We start from the raw sequence: 19,983 nt of genomic DNA, 5'->3' as shown, positions 1-19,983 counted from the left end.
CAACAGATTACAACGCTAAAAATTAGTCCTCATACAGCCCAGTATACAAAAGGTATACAAAAAAAAAAATGTTACAGGGTCAGAAAATGGCAATTAAAAAAAAAAAATCTAAAAAGTTAAGAATTTTTGTAAACTTTTTAAACATTACGGAAACTACACAGATTTGGTGTTGCTATAATCAGACCGACCTACAGTATCAAAATAAAATGTTAGTTTGACCACAAGTTAAATGGCGGAAAAAATAAATAAAAAAATTTAAATAGACCAAATTTGCTAAATTATCTTTTTTTTTTTTTTTTTAATTAAATTTTACCTCACCAATATATTTTTTTGGTTTTGGAGCATATGTTAAGGAAAAAGAAAATGTGTTATTACAAAGTACAATTGGTCCCACAAAAAAAACACCTCATATTGGTCTGTAGATGGAAAAACAAAAGAGTTGTGGCAATTAAAGAGTGAGGGGGGAAAAAAAATAATTTGTCTAGGATACGGTAAGTGGATTGTCATGAGGGACAAATAGATTGGGCTTTTAGTCCCTTGGACAAGTAATTTTTTTAATTTACACACCCCTGCACTAACAATGAAAACAATGAAAGGGCTACACAACTTCCTGTAAGAAGATAGGGTAGAGCTGGGGATCTGCTGAGACAACACCACACTGCCAATGAAAGGACTACACAACTTCCTGTCAAGAGAGAGGGAGGAGCCAGGGAGCCGACCACACTGACATTAAAAAACTTCTCAACTTCCTGTTAGGTGAGAAAGAGGAGCAAGGGAGCTGCTGAGACAACACCACACTGACATTGAGAGGACTACACAAGTTTCTGTAAGGGGTGAATCAGGCAAAAACATGCAGAAGCCAGTACAATCACTGAAAATACTATATTAGGAAGTTATATATCTTTTATTTAAACACAATTTTCTGATATTTATTTATATAATATATATGTATATGTGTATATATATATATATATATATATATATATATATACAGTGACCCCCCCCCCCCCCGACATACGATCATTTCAACATATGATGGCCTCTCATCACCATACGATGCTTTTGTATGTCGGGGCCATCGCATAAACGGCTATCCGACAGCGCAGACTGCTTCAGCTGCCCCCGGATAGCCGTTTACGGTGCCCCGTGTGCTCCGCTGACGATCACTTACCTGTCCTCGGGGCTCCGGCCCGTCCTCTTTGGGATCCCCTGTATTGTCGGCGCTCTCCATCGTCGTCATCACGTCGCGTCCCGTCATCCAATAGGAGCGGCGTGCGTAGCGACGTGATGGCGGCGACGGAGAGCGCGGATGCGGGGGAAGCAGAGGCCTTGCCGGAGCGTCGGGGACACCCCGGGGACGCGGCGACAGCGATGGACGGCGACATCCAGGGCAGCGGTGACGGGTGGTGACGGTCCGGAGCGGCGGGGACAGGTGAGTATAACCTCCAATACCAGTGGTCTTCAACCTGCGGACCTCCAGATGTTGCAAAACTACAACTCCCAGCATGCCCGGACAGCCAACGGCTGTCCGGGCATGCTGGGTGTTGTAGTTTTGCAACATCTGGAGGTCCGCAGGTTGTAGACCACTGTCCTATACTTTACATTGCACGGATCCCTCAACATGCGATGGTTTCAACATACGATGGTCTGTTTGGAACGGATTACCATCTTATGTTGAGGGACCACTGTATATATATATATATATATATATATATATATATATATATATATTTATTTATATTTTATGGCTGTGGTCGTTTGCTTAGTTCTCTAGCTCCCCCTCCCTGTCTGACTCTCCAGCGCCCCATCTGCTGGTGGTGGGTAATGGGTGAAACAGTTTTCTGGGGCCAGGTAATCCCCTCTGATAAAGACATCTCTGCTGTTTGTGTCCAATATTATTTGCAGGAGTGGGGCGTCACCTGGTGCCGGGGCCTCGGGGGCGGTCACACAGGCACCGCTCTTCTGCTTCACAACAGGTTCTTCTCCCATCATGATCCTCAGGATAATCTCAGGTGTCACGGTCATCAGACCTGTCCAAACAGAAAGATAAATCTTAGAGCCTTTGGCTATCCGGGCATGCTGGGAGTTGTAGTTTTGCAACAGCTGGAGGCACCCTGGTTGGGATACAGTGGTCTGGTTTAGAGATGAGGGAACTTACAGTAAATTCGATTCGTCACGAACTTCTCGGCTTGGCAGTTGATGACTTTTCCTGCATAAATTAGTTCAGCTTTCCGGTGCTCCCGTGGGCTGGAAAAGGTGGATACAGTCCTACGAGACTCTTTCCTAGGACTGTATCCACCTTTTCCAGCCCAGCGGAGCACCTGAAAGCTGAACTAATTTATGCAGGATAAGTCATCAACCGTCGAGCCGAGAAGTTCGTGACGAATCGAATTTACTGTAAGTTCGCTCATCTCTAGTCTGGTTATATCTGCTTCTGGAAAAGCTGGGTGTTAACCACAATGGCCCAACTTACAGCTCCACCTACTGGCAAATCAGGTGAGTTGTGAAGATTTAAAAAAAAAAAAAATTGCACAATTTTTTTATTTTTTATTTATGCATTTTTTTTTTTACAAATTTTATTTAAATTGCAAACTGCAAAAAAAATTGGATGTTTTAAGTGCTTTTTTTCAAATTGCGAAAGGTTGTGCTCCTTATTTATGATTGCTTTTGCAATTTATTTTTTTTAATTTATTTTTGTTTTACAGTTTGCGCTCACATCGTCATTTTTGCACTTGGAGAGGGAGGCGGCGAGGCTTAGCGTGCCGCAGATAGATTTGTTGCATTTATCCTCTACGTAAAAATATTTAATTTGCACAAGATGTGGGAAGTTCGTTATTAGGTGTCCGTTAACCCCCTCCACATCTTTTAAAAAATGCACGCAATTTATTATGTTGCGTCCGCAATTTCTTAAATTAGAGACAGAAACACTGGCCTGTAGCGCCAAAAAAAATAAAATAAAAAATAAATAAAAATTCGTTATTACAAGTCTAACCCCCTCCCTTCTGTTGCGCATCCTTTACAAAATTCACGCAATATATTATGTGGCGTGCGCAGTTTCTTAAATTAGACACAGAAACACCCTGTAATGCAAAAAAAATAAAAAAAATTATAAGTAAGATGCATGAAATATGAAAAAAAAAAATGGTCAAAAACAGTATGTTTTGTAATGCAGAATTTAGGGGGACTAGGGGGTGTTAAGCCTTGTTCACACGGCGACATTTCCAAGCGGAATTCAGCGGAACAATTCAGCTGGGAAATTCCATTGCAGCAGAGTCCTATTGTTTATAATGGAATTCTGCTACACCGTGCACACGGTAGAATCTCTGCGCAAGAAACATCTAGCGCGGAAATTCAAATTCTGGCCTCCGCCAAAAAAACGTACATGTCAATTAACTCTGAAAAGCATTAGCATCTATGGAGACGCCGCATTTGCGAGCGGTCCTAGCTGTCTGTGGAATGTCTGCTGTAAATTTTCTGGCTGGGCATTCAGCAAAAATGATGCTGTGCGAACATAGCCTTAGGCTAGGTTCAGAGTTCCGAGTTCCGCCTGCGCCGACTGAATAAGTCGACGCTAGGACCGCGCGGACACTGCCGTCTCCCATAGACTGCAATGTGTTCCGCGAGGAGTTCCGACCTGAAGAAAGAGCACCGCCTTTCTTCAGGCGGAAATTTCTAAGCGGATTTACTAAGCGGATTTTCCGCTTCACAAATTCCGAAGTGTGAATTTGTGAACGGAAAACCATTCACTACACTAGACATTTTAGCAAGCGGAATTTCTGACGGAAATTTTACGACTGAATTTCTGTCGGAAATTCCGTAGTCTGAACCTAGCCTTAGGGTCTATTCACAGCAGAATTTCTGCTTGCGGAATTTCGCCTCAAATTAAAGCCCATAGACTTCTATGGGATTCCACACTCCCATTCACACTTCTGAATTTCCGAATGGGAGTGTGGAATCCCATAGAAGTCTATGGGCGTTAATTTGAGGCGGAATTCCGCAAGAGGAAATTCGTAAGTGTGAATGGGAGTGCAGAATCCCATAGAAGTCTATGGGCTTTAATTTGAGGCGGAATTCCGCAAGAGGAAATTCTGAAGTGTGAATGGGAGTGCGGAATCGCATAGAAGTCTATGGGCTTTAATTTGAGGTGGAATTCTGCAAGCGGAAATTCAGAAGTGTGAATGGGAGTGCGAAATCCCATAGAAGTCTATGGGCTTTAATTTGAAGCGGAATTCCGCAAAAGGAAATTCAGAAGTGTGAATGGGAGTGAAGAATCCCATAGAAGTCTATGGGCTTTAATTTGAAGCGGGATTCAGCAAGCGGAAATTCAGAAGAGTGAATGAAAGTGCGGAATCCCATAGAAGTCTATGGGCTTTAATTTGAGGTGGAATTCCGCAAGCGGAAATTCAGAAGTGTGAATGGGAGTGCGGAATCCCATAGAAGTCTATGGGCTTTAATTTGAGGCAGAATTTCGCAAGAGGAAATTCAGAAGTGTGAATAGGAGTGTGGAATCCCATAGAAGTCTATGGGCTTTAATTTCAGATGGAATTCTGCAAGCGGAAATTCAGAAGTGTAAACGGGAGTGCGGAATCCCATAGAAGTCTATGGGCTTTTACTTTGAGGTGAAAAAGATTCTGAGTTCCGCCTGCGCCGACTGAATTAGTCGGCGCTAGGACCGAGCGGACACTGCAATCTCCTATAGACTGCTATGTGTTCCGCTAGGATTTCCGCCTGAAGAAAGAGCAACCCCTTTCTTCAGGCGGAAATTTTCTAGCGGATTTTTCATCTGGATTTTCCGCTTCACAAATTGCGAAGTGTGAATTTGTGAACGGAAAACCATTCACTACACTATGCATTATAGTAAGCGGAATTTCTGCCGGAAATTTCAAAGCGAAAATTCCGGCGGAAATTCCGTAGTCTGAACCTAGCCGTTGGTGCAGAAAGCGTCAGAGTTGCAGTGAATGATGGAGGAGAATGTATATGGCCGACACAACGACTCCCAAAAGCAGTGTTACCCAACCAGGGTGCCTCCATCTTTTCCCACTTGAGGATTCACATTTCTGTGGTGTTATGTTGGGGGTAGTAGTGGCGTATACCTGTGGCGCTGCTCAGGACTCACCGACAGAGAGCAGTATCCGGTAAAGCTCCACCATGACCTCCTGGTACAGATCCTTCTGCCATTTTTCCAGGATCCCCCATTCTTCCACAGGGAAATACACCGCCAAGTCATCGAATGTCACCTGCAGGAACAAACACATCCATAAGATGGCGCCTGCACAGGAGTTATGTTATCTATAGAGTCCTGCAGCGCCCCCACCAGACCATCAGCGAACGAACAAACCTGTGGACGATACCTATATACACAGCGTTCCAGAACATTCCAACCACTGACAGCTGAGAGAATAACCTGGATGATGTAGTGACAATGGCGTCCGTCATGGTGAGGGGGATATCAGGCGCATGCTATGGCGGAGCACACCGCCATCAGACCCCCGCCCTGCCACACACTACTGCAGCCTATGAGACTGGATGCTGGGGGCACAAGCAGTCATGGCACCAAGGGCTGGTGAAGGACTGCGGCCTGAGATGCGCCATTGAGGCCATGTTCACATGAATGCAATTCAGATGGAGATTCTGCAGCAGCAGAGTCTCGTATTCAATGGGATTCTGCTGCGCTGTGCACACGGTGAAACATCTGCCACGGAAATTCCGATTTCTGTGTCCGCAGAAAGAATGAACCTGTCCGTTCTTTCTGGGGAATCTGCATGGAATGCATAGCTATCTAGGAGACAGCGCATTCCCATCCTAGCGCCAGCAGTCTGCGGAATGTCTGCACGGAAAATTTCGGACGTGCGAACATAGCCTCATAGCGGGAGCAGAGGTCAGAAGTCATGTGCAGGGTGACATCTGTAGCTAAAGATAACATCAGTGGTAAATGGCCGATGACTGAACAGCCCATAGCAACTAATCACTGCATGGTCCATAGCGACCAATCACTGCACAGCCCATAGCAACCAATCCCAGCACAGCCCATAGCAACCAATCCCAGCACAGTCCATAGCAACCAATCCCAGCACAGTCCATAGCAACCAATCACTGCAAGGTCTATAGAGACCAATCACCACAGGGGTCATAGCAACCAATCCCAGCACAGCCCATAGCAACCAATCCCAGCACAGTCCATAGCAACCAATCACTGCAAGGTCTATAGAGATCAATCACCACAGGGGTCATAGCAACCAATCCCAGCACAGCCCATAGCAACCAATCCCATAGCAACCAATCCCAGCACAGTCCATAGCAACTAATCACTGCAAGGTCTATAGCGACCAATCACTGCATGGTTCATAACAACCAATCCCAGTACAGTCCATAGCAACCAATCCCAGCATAGCCCACAGCAACTAATCTCAGCACAGTCCACAAGAACTAATCACAGCACAGCCAATAGCAACCAATCCCTGCATAGTCCATAGCAACCAATCACTGCACGGTCCATAGCGACCAAACCCAGCACAGCCCATAGCAACCAATCCCTGCACAGTCCATAGCGACCAATCACCGCATGTTCCATAGCAACTACTCCCAACACAGCCCATAGCAACCAATCCCAGCACAGTCCACAAGAACTAATCACAGCACAGCCCATAGCAACCAATCCCTGCATAGTCCATAGTAACCAATCACTGCACGGTCCATAGCGGCCAATCCCTGCACAGTCCATAGCGACCAATCACTGCATGTTCCATAGCAACTACTCCCAACACAGCCCATAGCAACCAATCCCATAGCAACGAATCCCAGCACAGTCCACAAGAACTAATCACAACACAGCCCATAGCAACCAATCACTGCACGGTCATAGCGACCAAACCCAGCACAGCCCATAGCAACCAATCCCTGCAAAGTCCATAGCGACCAATCACCGCATGGTCCATAGCAACCAATCCCAACACAGCCCATAGCAACCAATCCCAGCACAGCACATAGCAACCAAACCTATGCTACAAAGAGAGGAAGATCTTCCAAACAGTAAATCAGTAGGATGGTCACCTCCACATTTCCATCTGGATGTTTACCGATACCTGAATGAAACTCTACCCGAACGCGTTGGATCGATGCGTTAGGCCTCGTTCACACTGCCCTCCGGCTCCGATATGGGGAGCACCGTCGGCAATTCTGTCTATTTTAGAGGAGAAAAATATAATGCATTCCCAGCTAAACTTCAATAACCTACCGGATCTCCGACAGACCCCATTCAAGTCAATGAGATCCGTGGGGACCCAGTGGAGTCGCTTCTGCTCTGACCCGTTTTTGGGGCCATTTGGTGCAAAAAAATAAATAAAAAAAAAGAGCCGAACTGACCCAGAACGGGACGGAGCACAACGGCAAAGTGAACTTGGCCTTAGAAACAACGATTCACCAAAGTTGTGACGGCCTCAAAGATTAATGAATCTAAGGGTGCGTTCACACGGAGTAAATGAAGAGTAATTCACGCCGAAAAATTTACGGGCGGAAAAAATAATTGTATTTTCGCGCGGAAATCGCGAGAAATTCGTGCGCAATTCGCGCAGAAATGGGGGAGAAAGAAGTGAAGGGTTTTTCAGCCATTTCTGTGCGAATTGCGCGCGAAAACGATGTCGGGCGGAATTTTTTTTTTACCATTGACTTCAATTGATTTCTACTAGCGGATTCTGCTTGAAGAATTAAAGGAAAACTGTCACATATTTTCTCCCGCACTATCCACCGGTATTGGTAGATAGTGCGGGAGACGCTGATTAAAACGAGCCCTACCTTGGTCTGATCTGCGCCGCAGTTCGCCCGCACTTGTAGTGTTAATCTCTGTGTATATCCTACTGTAACTGGCAAAGGCGGGGCTTCTGCGGGCTAACGGACACTGACGTCAGCGCCGCTCATGAATATTCATCCCTCCTGTTCTCCCTCTCTTCGCCGCTCCTAACCAGAGGGAGGGATGAATATTCATGAGCGGCGCTGACGTCAGTGTCCGTTAGCCCGCAGAAGCCCCGCCTTTGCCAGTTACAGTAGGATATACACAGAGATTAACACTACAAGTGCGGGCGAACTGCGGCGCGGATCAGTCCAAGGTAGGGCTCGTTTTAATCAGCGTCTCCCGCACTATCTACCAATACCTGTGGATAGCGCGGCAGAAAATATGTGACAGTTTTTCTTTAACATGTTCTTTCTTCAAGCGGAACGGAATTAAGCGTCGGAATTCTGCTACCAGAATTTTCGCAGTGTGAACAGGACAGCGGAAATAACATTAAAGTCAATGGGCAGAGGAGATGTGCATTAATTTAGAGCGGAGAATTCAAGAGGAATTACTCTTGAATTACTCCGTGTGAACGCGCCCTGACGCCATGCGGATTCTTTCTTTGGGGACACCATCATGGACATAGTGCATCTAAGACAACAGGAGATGCAGGATCACCTCTGGACTAGAACTGTACCAGTATTTTCTAAGCAGTGTGTCTCCAGCTGTTGCCAAAGGCTGCCCGGGCGCGCTGAAAGTTGCAGTTTACAGCTGGAGAAACACTGTTTGAAAAACACTGACGTAGTCATCTGCCGTGTCACCAATGGAAATCACTGGGAACATTAAGGCTAGGTTCAAACCAACCAATCGGAATTCCACTTTGAAAATTCGAAAAAAATTCCGCTGCAGCAGGATCCCATTGCTGGCACTGGGACTACACTGCACAATTTCAGCGGCAGATGTTCCGACACCAACAAATGTACCAATTCATTCTTCGGGCGGAATCCGCTCAGCAGACATTGCTGTCTATGGGGATGGCAATGTCCGCACAGTCCTAGCGCCAACTCATTCAGTCTGCGCCGGTGCATTGCAATAGAATGAGATTTGCCTTCGGATGAGATGCTCCGCCTCCATCACATCCTATTGGCTCACACTTGTCACCTGACATATTTAACCGTCGACGCATCGATGCGCACAGCAGTCTCAGTTTGGCTCCCTGTGATAGCTGAAGCAGCACGGAGCTCACATGGGATCTGTGGCCCGATTCTGAGAGCTCATACGGCTCATACATTTACTCAGCTCATACGACACATACATTTACTCAGCTCATACGGCACATACATTTACTTAGCTCGTACAGCGCATACATTTTCTCAGCTCATACGGCGCATACATTTACTCAGCTCATACGACACATACATTTACTCAGCTCATACGACACATACATTTACTCAGCTCATACGGCACATACATTTACTCAGCTCGTACAGCGCATACATTTTCTCAGCTCATACGGCGCATACATTTACTCAGCTCGTACAGCGCATACATTTTCTCAGCTCATACGGCGCATACATTTTCTCAGCTCATACGGCTCATACATTTACTCAGCTCATACGGCGCATACATTTACTCAGCTCATACGGCTCATACATTTACTCAGCTCATACGGCTCATACATTTACTCAGCTCATACGGCTCATACATTTACTCAGCTCATACGGCTCATACATTTACTCAGCTCATACGGCGCATACATTTACTCAGCTCATACGGCGCATACATTTACTCAGCTCATACGGCTCATACATTTACTCAGCTCATACGGCGCATACATTTACTCAGCTGATACGGCGCATACATTTACTCAGCTCATACGGTGCATACATTTACTCAGCTCATACGGCTCATACATTTACTCAGCTCATACGGCTCATACATTTACTCAGCTCATACGGCGCATACATTTACTCAGCTCATACATTTACTCAGCTCATACGGCGCATACATTTACTCAGCTCATACGGCTCATACATTTACTCAGCTCATACGGCTCATACATTTACTCAGCTCATACGGCTCATACATTTACTCAGCTCATACGGCGCATACATTTACTCAGCTCATACGGCGCATACATTTACTCAGCTCATACGGCTCATACATTTACTCAGCTCATACGGCTCATACATTTACTCAGCTCATACGGCGCATACATTTACTCAGCTCATACGGCTCATACATTTACTCAGCTCATACGGCGCATACATTTACTCAGCTCATACGGCGCATACATGTACTCAGCTCATACGGCTCATACATTTACTCAGCTCATACGGCGCATACATTTACTCAGCTCATACGGCTCATACATTTACTCAGCTCATACGGCGCATACATTTACTCAGCTCATACGGCGCATACATTTACTCAGCTCATACGGCTCATACATTTACTCAGCTCATACGGCGCATACATTTACTCAGCTCATACGGCTCATACATTTACTCAGCTCATACGGCGCATACATTTACTCAGCTCATACGGCTCATACATTTACTCAGCTCATACGGCGCATACATTTACTCAGCTGATACGGCGCATACATTTACTCAGCTCATACGGTGCATACATTTACTCAGCTCATACGGCTCATACATTTACTCAGCTCATACGGCTCATACATTTACTCAGCTCATACGGCGCATACATTTACTCAGCTCATACATTTACTCAGCTCATACGGCGCATACATTTACTCAGCTCATACGGCTCATACATTTACTCAGCTCATACGGCTCATACATTTACTCAGCTCATACGGCTCATACATTTACTCAGCTCATACGGAGCATACATTTACTCAGCTCATACGGCGCATACATTTACTCAGCTCATACGGCTCATACATTTACTCAGCTCATACGGCTCATACATTTACTCAGCTCATACGGCGCATACATTTACTCAGCTCATACGGCTCATACATTTACTCAGCTCATACGGCGCATACATTTACTCAGCTCATACGGCGCATACATGTACTCAGCTCATACGGCTCATACATTTACTCAGCTCATACGGCGCATACATTTACTCAGCTCATACGGCTCATACATTTACTCAGCTCATACGGCGCATACATTTACTCAGCTCATACGGCGCATACATTTACTCAGCTCATACGGCTCATACATTTACTCAGCTCATACGGCGCATACATTTACTCAGCTCATACGGCTCATACATTTACTCAGCTCATACGGCGCATACATTTACTCAGCTCATACGGCGCATACATTTACTCAGCTCATACGGCTCATACATTTACTCAGCTCATACGGCGCATACATTTTCTCAGCTCATACGGCTCATACATTTACTCAGCTCATACGGCGCATACATTTACTCAGCTCATACGGCGCATACATTTACTCAGCTCATACGGCGCATACATTTTCTCAGCTCATACGGCTCATACATTTACTCAGCTCATACGGCGCATACATTTACTCAGCTCATACGGCGCATACATTTACTCTTTTATTACATTTACTGTTTTATAGATCTAGAGCGCTATCAGGATCCCTATGCCGATAGCGCTGTCAGCATGCCTCCCCGCGAGCGCTTACTACACCCCACGCCCGCAGCTCTACTCCCCGTCCCCGTTAACTCTCAGGGAGCGGGGAACATACAGTAGAGCATCGGGAGCTCCGTGCGGCTTCAGCTATCACAGGGAGAGGAGATCCTCTCCCTATAGCCAAACTGAGACTGCTGTGCGCGTCGATGCGTGTCGGTTAAATATGTCAGGTGACAAGTGTGAGCCAATAGGATGTGATGGAGGCGGAGCATCTCATCCGAAGGCAAATCTCATTCTATTGCAATGCGCCGGCCGCACTCAGGAGCTCTGGACTGACTTTTTCCATCTAGAACATTCTGTATATCCTGCAGCAGAACTTCACAGAATTCCAGCCAGAAAATACATCGTGTGAATGGGCCCTAAGACGTGTGGTCGCTGAACTTAAGGCTCTCGGGGCACAGCTATGAGGGCACTGGGGAGGCAGTGGGCACAGAATGGTACAATGTCCTGCAGAGTGTATGAGTGTACACAGTGCAATGTCCTGCAGAGTGAATGAGTATATACAGTGCAATGTCCTGCAGAGTGAATGAGTATATACAGTGCAATGTCCTGCAGAGTGCATGAGTGTACACAGTGCAATGTCCTGCAGAGTGCATGAGTGTACACAGTGCAATGTCCTGCAGAGTGCCTGAGTATATACAGTGCAATGTGCTGCAGAGTGCATGAGGGTATACAGTACAATGTCCTGCAGAGTGAATGAGTATATACAGTGCAATGTTCTGCAGAGTACATAAGTATATACAGTGCAATGTCCTGCAGAGTGAATGAGTATATACAGTGCAATGTTCTGCAGAGTACATAAGTATATACAGTGCAATGTCCTGCAGAGTGCATGAGTGTATACAATGCAATGTCCTGCAGAGTGAATGAGCATATACAGTGCAATGTCCTGCAGAGTGCATGAGTATATATAGTGCAATGTCCTGCAGAGTGCATGAGGGTATACAGTACAATGTCCTGCAGAGTGAATGAGTATATACAGTGCAATGTCCTGCAGAGTATATGAGTATATACAGTGCAATGTCCTGCAGAGTACATAAGTATATACAGTACAATATCCTGCAGAGTACATAAGTATATACAGTGCAATGTCCTGCAGAGTGCAAGTCTCATTACAAGATAAGATTTCCTATATACAGTATAGTGCAATGCTCTGCAGAGTGTCTCATTACAATAGAACATATGCTAATACAGTGTAATGCTCTGCAGCCTCGGGGTACGCTCACCCACCATTCTCCCGGATCGCAGTCACAAGATTGCCCGCTCTTACAGCAGGGGAGGAGTCACATGGCCAGTGCGCGGGGGAGGAGTTACTGACGTCAGTAACTACATTATATTAGTGTATTTATCAGTTTACAGCCCTTGTCCTGCATCCAGATTGTCTGCACCTTCTACCCCCCGCACCCTCACATCGCCTCATGCACGCACAGCCCCCTCTCCTGTGCATGAACATTAATAAACATCTCTACAGGTCGCACAATTGTGACACTTATTATAAGGTATGAAGTTCCCCCCATTTTCTCCACTAGGCTGCATTTCCGAATTCGGCCACTGGGGGGAGCGAGAGCTCAGCAGAAAAACAGCACAGGCAGGAAGTGATGCGGCCGTCACCTTGGTAACCGAGGATAAACAGGGCCTGGCGGGTCCGGAGCCCGGGGATGGAGGGATCGGGGGCCCGGCGGTGAGGACATGGAGGACGGGCTCATAGAGGCGGTGGCGTCCTCTCTGGTGAGGGAGTATCTGAGCAGGAAGGTACGGTCAGGGCATGCTGGGAGTTGTAGTGTCACACAGGTTCTGTTTTAGAGTATAAAAGCCAGTGTTTCCCAACCAGGGCGCCTCCAGCTGTTGCGAAACTACAACTCCCAGCATGCCCGGACAGCCTTTGGCTGTCCGGGCATGCTGGGAGTTGTAGTTTCGCAACAGCTGGAGGCGCCCTGGTTGGGAAACACTGGTGTAAGCTCCTGTCATGGCCGCCTAGGCATCGAACATCTCAAAGACCACAAAGTGAGGTAAAAAAAAAAAAAAAAAAAAATGGCGGCCAACAAGAAAATTGGTGCCTTTTATATTAACACTTTCAGGCCGGGTTCACATCTCGTTTTTGCAATACGGTTCCCGTATCAGGTTTCAGTGTAAAAACCGTATGGAACCGTATGTATAGACATGTCATTGAAAACCGTACGCCAAACGTAGCATCCGGTTGTGTACGTGTTGCATCATTTACGGTTTTATCCGTTTTTTTTTTTCCCGTACACACAACCTTAGTCTACTACGGTTTTATGTCCGGATGAAAAACCGGATACAACCCGCATACGTTTTTTTTTTATTTTTTTAAACGGTGGTCAAAGGCGAACCGCACAGAACCGTATCTGCGTACAGTTCCATCCGGTTTGCACCATACAGTTTTGCACATGCGCAGTGCACGCCAAAAGTTCTTCCCACAAATAGAACAAGAAGAACTTTATTTAATTAAGGACAAACATAAAACTGTATCTTTTTTTTCTTTTTTTTTTTTGTCAAAAAACGTATTAAACCGTATGCAACCAGACATCCGTTTTTAAACTGTATACAGGGGTGTGGAAATTTTATAAAAAACTACTTGTCCACGGGACTAAAATGGAGTAAAATCTACTTGTCCCTCATGACGATCCACTTGTCCGGCCAATTTTCGCTTTTACGCTCTCGTTTTTTCCTCCTCGCCCTATAATAGCCATTACTACCTACTATAATGACACCTTTTAATTTTTCAATAACATCTTCTCTTAACCAAAAAAATAAATAAATATATATATATTTAGGGAAGTGAAATTGAAATAGTAAAAGATAATTTTGCAGATTTGGTGGTTTTTCTTTTCTGCGCCATTTACCTTGTGGTCAGATAACATGTTAGTTTTATACTTTAGGCGCCTGATTACAGTAATACCAGATTTGTATCATTTACGTCATGTTTTACTAATTCTGGACTTTTTCTAATTTTTTTTAATTGCCATTTTTTAACCCCTGTAGCTTTATTTTTTTCCCCCGCATACCAGGCTGTATGAGGGCTCATGTTTTGCGCCATAATCTGTTTTTTTTGTATCGGTACCATCTTGGCATTGATCTGACTTTTTAATCGCTTTTTAACTTTTTTTTTCTGGGATATTATAAAAATTGCAAATCTGTGGTTTGGTATTTTTTTTTACATTTACCGTACGGGATACATAATGTTATATTTTCATAGGTCGTACAATTACGCACCGAGCGATAACGAATATGTTTATTTTTATTATGTTTACATGTTTTTATATAGGAAAAGGGGGTGATTTGAACTTTTAACATGGATGGGGTTAATGCAGCGGTCTTCAAACTGTGGCCCTCCAGATGTTGCAAAACTACAACTCCCAGCATGCCCGGACAGCCGACGGCTGTCCTGGCATGCTGGGAATTGTAGTTTTGTAACATCTGGAGGGGCACAGTTTGAAGACCACTGGGTTAATGTGTCTTTCAAACTTTAATTAAAACTTTTTTTTTTTTTTTTTTGACACTTTATTAGACTTATAGGAGGAATCATTAGATTCCTCAGACAGATGAATAGAGTTCTATTGAACTCCATTGATCTGTGATCCATTGATAGAGCCTGGTCCAGCCAGGATCTATCAATGACAGAGCCGGGACAGGAGGAAGCAGAGGTAAGTCCTCCGGCTACCTCCATAGTGGATCGCCCCCCCCTGCGATCGCGCTGCGGGGGGGGGGGGGGGGCGATCCACCCCACTAGCCCACCAGGGAGAATTCACATGTTCCTTTAGACGACGCTGTCAGCTTTGACAGCGGCAATTTAAATGGTTAATTGCCAGCCGCGGCGATCGCCACATGCTGGCTATTAGCGGCGGCCCCCGGCTACTGAGAACAGCCGGGGGCTGCAGAGTATGGAGCGGGCAGGAGTCGGGTGCCCGCTCCATACAGATTGCAGATCGCCGCAGCACTTGTCAGGTCCGGCCCTGCTTGCCCGAAGCCGGGCTAAGGGCCGGACAAATTCACCTGCCCGGCGCCCAAAACTGCTAGTCCCGGGCGTCGGGCGATAGGAATTCCACATCCCTGATACGGTTTAAAACTGTACAGGAGTATATACGGTTCGGTCCGGTTTTGAGACATACGCTTTTTTCACAAAAAAAAACTGATACGGGAACTGTATTGCAAAAAGGAGATGTGAATGCAGCCTAAGCCAGTGTTACCCAACCAGTGAGCCTCCAGCTGTTGCGAAACTACAACTCCCAGCATGCCCGGACAGCCTTTGGCTGTCCGGGCATGCTGGGAGTTGTAGTTTCGCAACAGCTGGAGGCACCCTGGTTGGGAAACACCGGTGTAAGCTCCTGTCATGGCCGCCTAGGCATCGAACATCTCAAAGACCACTAAGTGAGGTAAAAAAAATAAAAAAAAAATGGCGGCCAACAAGAAAATTGGTGCCTTTTATATTAACCCTTTCAGGCTGGGTTCACACCACATTTTTGCAATACAGTTTGCGTATCAGGTTTCTGATAAAAAAACGGATTCCTCAAAATCGCACTAATGATGTCCGGTTGCATCTGTTTATTTATTTATTTATTTTTTTAAGAACAAAAAACACGTATACGTTTTTAACTTTTCACTTCATTATGAATAAAGTTTCACTTGTTGGATTGAAATTCCAAGAAAAAAACTGAGTGAAGTAAAAAAAAAAAACCATATGGTGAAAACCGGATGGAACCGTACGCTCATACAGGTCTGTACGGTTCCCATTGACTCTTATGTTTAAAAAAAAAAACATATACGGTTTTTCACCCAGACCAAAATCTGTGGTAGGTTACGGTTCTGGGTAGAGAAAAAAAATGGACAAAACCGTGTAAGACGCAAAACGGACACAACCTGATGCATCTTTTGGCGTACGGTTTTCAATGGAGAGTCAGTGTATACGGTTTTCAATACTTTTCTGTACGGTTTTCAAATTGAAAAGGTTTACGGGAAACTGTATTACGAAAACATGATGTGAACCCGGCCTTACCATGACTGCGTTTAGCTAAGGCGTTTACGTTTTTTCTCTGCATTCGTTTATTTAGTTGAAGTATTTAATGGTGCCATTTATTTTCCCCGAATATTCTAAAACTGTTAACTGTGGGTTGAAATGGAGAAGCTGCATTTCTGTTCTGTTTTTGTTTTTATGGCGTTTTACGTTACGGCAAAAGTGACTTCTTGTTTACTGTGCGGTCGGGTACGATTATGGCGAGGGCGGCTGTATAGAGATTATTTATTACTTCTTAAAAATATAAACATTTCCAACGTAGTATTATCCTGTACCCCGAGTGTTATCATCCTGTACCCCGAGTGTTATCATCCTGTACCCCGAGTGTTATCATCCTGTACCCCGAGTGTTATCATCCTGTACCCCGAGTGTTATTATCCTGTACCCCAAGTGTTATTATCCTGTACCCCAAGTGTTATCATCCTGTACCCCAAGTGTTATCATCATCCTGTACCCCGAGTGTTATTATCCTGTACCCCAAGTATTATCATCCTGTACCCCAAGTGTTATCTTCCTGTACCCCAAGTGTTATCATCCTGTACCCCAAGTGTTATCATCATCCTGTACCCCGAGTGTTATTATCCTGTACCCCAAGTATTATCATCCTGTACCCCAAGTGTTATCTTCCTGTACCCCAAGTGTTATCTTCCTGTACCCCAAGTGTTATCATCATCCTGTACCCCGAGTGTTATTATCCTGTACCCCAAGTATTATCATCCTGTACCCCAAGTGTTATCTTCCTGTACCCCAAGTGTTATCATCATCCTGTACCCCGAGTGTTATCATCCTGTACCCCAAGTATTATCATCCTGTACCCCAAGTGTTATCTTCCTGTACCCCAAGTGTTATCATCCTGTACCCCAAGTATTATCATCCTGTACCCCAAGTGTTATCTTCCTGTACCCCAAGTATTATCATCCTGTACCCCAAGTGTTATCTTCCTGTACCCCAAGTGTTATCTTCCTGTACCCCAAGTGTTATCATCATCCTGTACCCCGAGTGTTATTATCCTGTACCCCAAGTATTATCATCCTGTACCCCAAGTGTTATCTTCCTGTACCCCAAGTGTTATCATCATCCTGTACCCCGAGTGTTATCATCCTGTACCCCAAGTATTATCATCCTGTACCCCAAGTGTCATCCTCCTGTACCCCGAGTGTCATCCTCCTGTACCCCGAGTGTCATCCTCCTGTACCCCGAGTGTCATCCTCCTGTACCCCGAGTGTTATCATCCTGTACCCCGAGTGTTATCATCCTGTACCCCGAGTGTTATCATCCTGTACCCCGAGTGTCATCATCCTGTACCCCGAGTGTCATCATCCTGTACCCCGAGTGTCATCATCCTGTACCCCGAGTGTCATCATCCTGTACCCCGAGTGTCATCATCCTGTACCCCGAGTGTCATCATCCTGTACCCCGAGTGTCATCATCCTGTACCCCGAGTGTCATCATCCTGTACCCCGGGTGTCATCATCCTGTACCCCGGGTGTCATCATCCTGTACCCCGAGTGTCATCATCCTGTACCCCGGGTGTCATCATCCTGTACCCCGGGTGTCATCATCCTGTACCCCGGGTGTCATCATCCTGTACCCCGGGTGTCATCATCCTGTACCCCGGGTGTCATCATCCTGTACCCCGGGTGTCATCATCCTGTACCCCGGGTGTCATCATCCTGTACCCCGGGTGTCATCATCCTGTACCCCGGGTGTCATCATCCTGTACCCCGGGTGTCATCATCCTGTACCCCGGGTGTCATCATCCTGTACCCCGGGTGTCATCATCCTGTACCCCGGGTGTCATCATCCTGTACCCCGGGTGTCATCATCCTGTACCCCGGGTGTCATCATCCTGTACCCCGGGTGTCGCCACCCTACTGTACCCCGAGTGTTTTTATCCTGTATACATTTCTTGTGGCCCCGATGAAGTGGGTTTCTGGAAGACGCTGATCTATGGGGTGAATCCTGATTCTGTTTCGTCCTTTTTCTCAGGGGTTAAAGAAGACGAGCGCGGTCCTGGAAGGGGAATATCCTCGCACCTCACAAAGCATCAACAATAGGAACGAGCTGAGGAGCGTTCTCCATCTAGACTCCTTATATAAGGAGAACAAGGTAAGTGATCCGATCATCAGATCCTCTGTGTCCTCGGTCATCTGGAGGCTCCGCAGCCTCATCCGTGTAGAGGAGAAGGTTCTGCAACGTTTCGGATTTCCTTCTGCTTCACCTTCTCTGCTGTCAGGAAATCTTATCGTCTACATCCAGAGGCTAAAAACTCTATTAACACCTGAAACGTCCCTCATCTGATAGTTTTCCTACAGTTTGGTAGCTAAAATCTCAATTAGAGATTAATGTCAAGGTTCTTGTGTATGTCTTGTGCTCACCTGTTTTAGCCGATGTGGCAGGAATAGGTTTTCTGTCATACTGGTTACAATTCTATCAATGAAATAATTTCCTAATGCTGCATACATTTCCCATCAATCCTTTTGGTTTTTCAGAGAGCGAATAGAGGGGGTGGAGTCTGATCACTACACCTGGTCATCTAATTAGGCTGCTGGTGCAGGAGGTCAGTCAGATAAACTGAGGAGACTCATAAGTGGGTTGGGGTCAGTTTGAATGATTTGCCTTTTTGATTCATTTTCTAGAGAGGTTTGTAAGTATTATATACCTTGATCTCATAGAGATAGCAGCAGTATACAGATGGAGGGGAGGTGAGGAGATAGAGCTGGAGGGGAGGAGTATAGCTACTATATATCCTGATCCCATAGATATAGCAGCAGTATACAGATAGAGCTGGAGGAGAGGTGTATAACCATTATCTATCCTGATCCCATAGAGATAGCAGCAGCAGCAGCAGCAGTATACAGATAGAGCTGGAGGGAAGGTGTATAACTACTATATATTTTGATCCCATAGCTATAGCAGCAGTATACAGATAGAGCTGGATGAGAGGTGTATAACTACTATATATCCTGATCCCATAGAGAGAGCAGCAGTATACAGATAGAGCTGGAGTGGAGCTGTATAACTACTATATATCCGGATTCCATAGAGATAGCAGCAGTATATAGATAGAGCTGGAGTGGAGCTGTATAACTACTATATATCCTGATCCATAGAGATAGCAGCAGTATACAGATAGAGCTGGAGTGGAGCTGTATAACTACTATATTTCCTGATCCCATAGAGCAGGAGGGCAGGTGTATAGCTACTATATATCCTGGTCCTATAGATATAGCAGCAGTATACAGATAGAGCTGGAGGAGAGGTGTATAACCATTATCTATCCTGATCCCATAGAGATAGCAGCAGCAGTATACAGATAGAGCTGGAGGGAAGGTGTATAACTACAATATATCCTGATCCCATAGAGATAGCAGCGGTATACAGATAAGGCTGGAGGGGAGGTGTATAACTACTATATATCCTGATCCCATAGAGATAGCAGCAGTATACAGATAGATCTGGAGGGGAGGGGTATAACTACTATATATATATCCTGATCCCATAGAGATAGCAGCAGTATACAGATAGAGCTGGAGTGGAGCT

General features: G+C 45.5%; 2 protein-coding genes across 2 annotated transcripts in view; one reads left to right on the top strand and one right to left on the bottom strand.

The window, feature by feature from the left end:
* Positions 1 to 1,770: 1,770 nt before the first annotated feature.
* On the bottom strand, positions 1,771 to 8,856 carry LOC130273131 (zinc finger protein 875-like). The gene is made up of 3 exons (XM_056519434.1): positions 8,752 to 8,856; positions 5,117 to 5,237; positions 1,771 to 2,030 (listed from the first exon to the last, which is right to left on the bottom strand). The coding sequence occupies exons 1-3, from the start codon at positions 8,854 to 8,856 to the stop codon at positions 1,771 to 1,773; spliced, it is 486 nt and encodes a 161-aa protein (XP_056375409.1).
* Positions 8,857 to 19,050: 10,194 nt separating this feature from the next.
* Positions 19,051 to 19,983, top strand: part of MINDY4 (MINDY lysine 48 deubiquitinase 4) — a 113,510-nt gene continuing 112,577 nt past the window's right edge. The window contains exon 1 of the mRNA XM_056519427.1: positions 19,051 to 19,083. Coding sequence (XP_056375402.1) covers positions 19,051 to 19,083 — 33 coding nt within the window. The remainder of the gene's footprint in view (positions 19,084 to 19,983) is intronic.

This window comes from Hyla sarda, chromosome 5, assembly GCF_029499605.1.
Source record: "Hyla sarda isolate aHylSar1 chromosome 5, aHylSar1.hap1, whole genome shotgun sequence".
NCBI classification, from domain to species: Eukaryota; Metazoa; Chordata; class Amphibia; order Anura; family Hylidae; genus Hyla; species Hyla sarda.
Note: the sequence above shows the minus strand (reverse complement) of the source record. Positions and strands in the feature narration are given on the sequence as shown.

Coding starts and splice junctions, on each gene's coding strand:
- LOC130273131 (XM_056519434.1), bottom strand. CDS start 8,856: ATGCACCGGCGCAGACTGAATGAGTTGGCGCTAGGACTGTGCGGACAT. Junction 5,238..8,751: donor TCCGCCCGAAGAATGAATTG/GTACATTTGTTG, acceptor TTGTTCCTGCAG/GTGACATTCGATGACTTGGC. Junction 2,031..5,116: donor CCGGATACTGCTCTCTGTCG/GTGAGTCCTGAG, acceptor CTGTTTGGACAG/GTCTGATGACCGTGACACCT.